Source organism: Ipomoea nil, unplaced genomic scaffold (genome assembly GCF_001879475.1).
Source record: "Ipomoea nil cultivar Tokyo-kokei standard unplaced genomic scaffold, Asagao_1.1 scaffold2280, whole genome shotgun sequence".
NCBI classification, from domain to species: Eukaryota; Viridiplantae; Streptophyta; class Magnoliopsida; order Solanales; family Convolvulaceae; genus Ipomoea; species Ipomoea nil.
This window is the reverse complement of record NW_017618708.1, coordinates 3,057,730-3,062,525: the sequence shown is the minus strand read 5'-3', so window position 1 is coordinate 3,062,525 and position 4,796 is coordinate 3,057,730. Positions and strand designations below refer to the sequence as shown.

Below are 4,796 nucleotides of genomic sequence, written 5' to 3'. Positions count from 1 at the left end.
AAAAAGGCCGCCTCTTCAATTCGGAACACAGCACCTTTCGACGCGTCGAACGTCTTTGGTCGCGACCTGCTGAATGCTACTGTCCGTGTTCGACGATTCGAGTCTTGGACTCGACGCGTCGAGTCTTCTAGACTCCAAACTCGTTCATTTGGCTCCAAGCTTGCCCTAAAACTTTCATTGCTCTTGTATTTGACCTATAATGGTTTCAAAACACTAACAAACACCATAAAACATTCAAAACAAGTGTAAACCAAAACTAAATAATAAAACAAGGGATTATGCAATTAAATTACCATTTTCACGGAATTGAACCCAACAAACATGATCAAACTAATACAGGAAATATGCACAACTGAACTCACATCACTAACGATCTCGCACTGGCTCAATGCCTTGTTTCTGATGATGATATGGTTGTGTACATTTTAACACAACTAAGAGACGAGTACAGGTCTATCGTCTCTGCGGTTCGTATCCGTGACAAGCCCATTTCTTTGGGAGAATTAGCCGATGTCCTCACGGATCATGAACGTCAGTTGGCTGAAGCTGATGATGCTCGCCAATCTCTACTGGCTACTGCTAATGCCACCCAACGTGGTCCTTCGGCTTCCAGAATTCAGCATTCCAACGCCAATCGGAGGTCCCGCAACAACAACAACATCACGCACGGAAATACTAGACCAAATTGGTCACACAACAGCAACACCCGACCTGGTGTTGTGTGTCAGTTTTGTAACCCTGCTAGCCATGAAACTCGTATTTGCCGTAAGTTAGCCCTATTTTTAAAGGACCATAACGTGTTTCCCATGCAGGCACCTTCATTTTCTCAGTCTCAGTCACCTACAACTAATTCTACCGTGAGATCGACTACGTCGTGGCTGTTTGACAGCGGGGCATCTCACCATGCCACACCGGATATGACTCCTCTGCAGACTTTTACTGAGTATAATGGTCTTGATGGAATACGCTTGGGCGATGGTAATTCTTTAAAAATCTCTCACATTGGTCAGTCCTCTATTCTCACTCCCTCTTCCGTGCCCACTCTCCAAAATGCCCTACGTGTGCCACAGTTGCATAATAATTTAATATTCATATCGCAGCTGTGCAAAACTAATCAAGTGTCAGTTGAATTTTTTTATTCCCACTTTCTTGTGAAGGATCTTCGAACGGGGATATCACTACTACGGGGAGCGAACATTGATGGTGTCTACTATGACCACTCCTGCGTCAACCCACAGCCAATTCCATGCAACTGTCTCGCGTCTCCCAGTGGCACCATTGTGACAACCCAAAATTTAATTTTATAAATTCGGTTTTAAGAAATTCCAAAATGCCCATTTTTCACTCTACCAATTTTTTTTTTTTTTAGATAAAAACGGTGTTTGAATAAATTATTTTGAGTTACATTTTAAATGAATTCAACACTGGGACTTATTTTAATTCTAAAATCCTAAATTTTTGGGTACATTGCATATCAAGTTTTTGATCCAAAAGTCAATCTGAGTGAAACCGGGAGAAATCTGAGAAACCGAACTAAGTGGTTGTTTAGAAAGTATTTTTGGAAAATGTATTTTGACCCCCAAACTATTTAGAACTATATTTTTAGACCTTGGCCCATGAAGCTTGGTGAACCAGAAGACTCCACCTTTTTGCCTCATATTTTTGATCAACCACCGAATTACCATGTTACCCTCCACCGATCATTGTTGATTCTCCTAGGGTTTAGAGCCCCTATAAAATGAATAGTTTCCAGACTTTGCCTCTTGATTTCCATCATTGTTTTCCCCACCAAGAAGCTCTGCAAGAAAATCGAAGAAAACACAGTAAGTTTTAAGCTTAATCTCAGCCATTCATCCATTCTTCTTCTAGCTTCTTTGTTTTCTAGCTTCTATCTCTGAGAGTCTAGCTCTTAAGGCTTGTTGTGTGGATTGTTTGAGGTATATAGGTGGTGAAGGGGGTAGTAGCTGACTTGGGAAGAAGGAGGAATCTCAACAAGAAGAGGAAACAACAAAGGTATAACCCATGGACTCCCACCTCTTTACATAGACTCTGTGAAGTCAAGTTTGTTGTTGAGAATGTGAAGAAATGCTAGATTATTGATGTGGTTGAGCTATTAAGTGATCTATGTTGATCTATGATGTGTTGTTGAGGATTTGGGGGTGTTGGATTGCTCTGAGTTTCATTGTAGATGAAGAAAAACCCCACTGGTACACAAACAGTGTGCATCAGGTTGAGTCACGGAGCAAGCCAACGGTCCTAGGCAAGGACCGTTGGCAAGCCCCGTGGAGGAACTGTAACACCCCCTTTTTCTTAAACTTACTTAAGTAACTAAACCTTTAAATGTAAACTAAACAACGGAAATAAACTTAATAAATTAACAAAAGGAGTGTCACTGCCACAACCACCCTTCACGGTGATTGCACAGGCTAGGGTAAAAACTAAACATCAAGTCAAAACTAAATCCGAATAACTAGGGGGATGAAACCCCGGTGTCCAGCACCATCAAAACTAGGGCTGGGCATTTCGGTTCGGTTTAACCGAACCGAACCGAACCAAACCGAACCGAAGCGGTTTGGTTTGGTTTGGTTTCAAACCGAAAAACCGATCGGTCCTAAGATTTGAGAAACCGATCGGTTCGGTTTGGTTCGGTTTAAAACCGAACCAAACCGACAAACCGATCGGTTTTTAAAAAAAAAAAATAAAAAAAATATATAATATATATAATAACTAATAATATATATAAATAAACTTTAATATAATCTAACATTCTAAGATCTAACCCTAATTTCCAGTTCACCCTTACCAGTTACGACAACACTTCACGCCTTCACGTATGCCATCGGTTTGATATGTGAAAAAGGAGATGTGCAACAAACATCAAATGAGTTGGATATATACTTGATGGAAAAGATTGAAATGCCAACTCCTAATAGATTGGGTATGCAATTTGATATTTTGTCATGGTGGAGGAAAGAAAGTATGAAATTCCCAATCTTGTCACAAATGGCACGTGATGTTCTTGCAATGCCAGTTTCTAGTGTTGCATCAGAGTCTGCTTTTAGCACTTCGGGCCGTATTTTAGACCAATATCGGAGTTCTTTGACACCGTATATGGTAGAGGCATTGATTTTGACACAAGATTGGTTACGGTCTTCACTCCAATCTGATTCAACAGTAAGCCTCGCTCAAATATTGGAAGAAACTCAGTTTATGGATATGCTTGCAGAAGGTAAGTTACAATTTTATATTTTTTTTATGAATTTATGTATAGTATATACTATATTAGTTTATGCTTCAATATTTTATTATTTTAACTTGTTTTTGAACCTTTTGTTTTGTTGTACAGAGATTCGCAAATCAACAGGGCAACGTCATATTGATCTGTGACCGTGATGATGGATGAACAACTTAACAACCTATGAGTTTGGAATTCGTTTTGTTATGTTGATTGTTTTTGAATTGTTATGTTGGTATCCTTTATTTAGATATTAGACTTTGGATTTGAGTTATTGATTCATGTTTGTAATGTTTGAACTTTGAACTTTGGATTCTAATTTCTAAGTATGTGATGTTTTGGTAATTAGATTGCTATTAGTATGGGATGTTAGTATTTACTATTTAGTAGTATGTTTAAACTTTAAATTTTTATTTTGTTATATAACGTTTATATTTTAGATGTGGATTATGTGAATAGGTATTGTTTGGTAATTGGTAGTATGTTTGGAAAATTATGAAATGTTGAAATTTGATGAATGTAATTCTCGTAAAGTCTTAAACCGAACCGAAGACCGAACCGAATTAAATCCGAACCGAAACCAAACCGATTGAAACCAAACCGAAACCAAACCGAACTACAATGTTAAACCGAATGGTTCAACTTTTTCTAAAACCGAAAAACCGAAACCGAAACCGAAACCGAAAAAACCAAACCGAAAACCGAAGTGCCCAGCCCTAATCAAAACATAGGTTACTACAATCCATAATACATGTTTAGACTACAAACAACATTCTAACTAGTCTAACTCGAATCTCTCTCTCGTACGTACGAGCCCGAACCACCTGAAAAGGGTTAACAAATAGACAAATAACAAGCAAACCTGTTAGCACGAAGCTAAGTATAACGCCACTCAACCCTGTAAAGTAACTACAGTAATTACTTTGAAAACAGAGTTTGATTACAATCTTGAAAGCAAACACTTAAACACTTAAATCATACGTTGGCATTAACTTCTAGATGCTTGCAACCTAAGTAGTAAATAGGCATACTAGATCATTAAACAAGAATCACAATTACATCTCAAGAGCAAACTAAGATTCTCAATTAAACAAATAAACTCCAGCTTTCTCATATAATTCAAATAAGCAACTTATGCTTGTAATCATGCAATCCCGTGCAAGATAAATAAATAGTAACTCATGCTACTAATCGTGCAATCCCGTGCAAGATATATAACTCAAAGAATGATACTATAACTTGTAACACCCCGAAATTTTGAAACTTTTAAAACTTATATAACAAAAGTCAATTCTCATTAAATCCAAAAACAGAGTAGTACTAAACATACGAGTGCGGGGTGCTATGCCACATCTGAGCTGGAGAACTCAGATGCACAGGCTAAACTAACTAAATATCCTCAATACATCATCATGGCGCGCAGGCCGAAAGGAAAACTATCTATCTACTCCAAGCTCTTCTAGCGCGCTCTGGGAGCTAATCCTCTGTGCCTGAAAGCCAAATATATCTGTTCCGCGAATGATGCCGGTAACCCACTCCAACGCGTTGAAATACATTATAA

General features: G+C 38.3%; 1 protein-coding gene across 1 annotated transcript; it reads left to right on the top strand.

Moving 5' to 3' along the window:
• The first annotated feature begins 410 nt into the window (after positions 1–410).
• LOC109150789 lies at positions 411–1,201 on the top strand. The gene is made up of 2 exons (XM_019298767.1): positions 411–978; positions 1,158–1,201. Exons 1-2 carry the CDS (start codon positions 411–413, stop codon positions 1,199–1,201), a joined length of 612 nt encoding a protein of 203 aa, XP_019154312.1.
• The last annotated feature ends 3,595 nt before the right edge of the window (positions 1,202–4,796 follow it).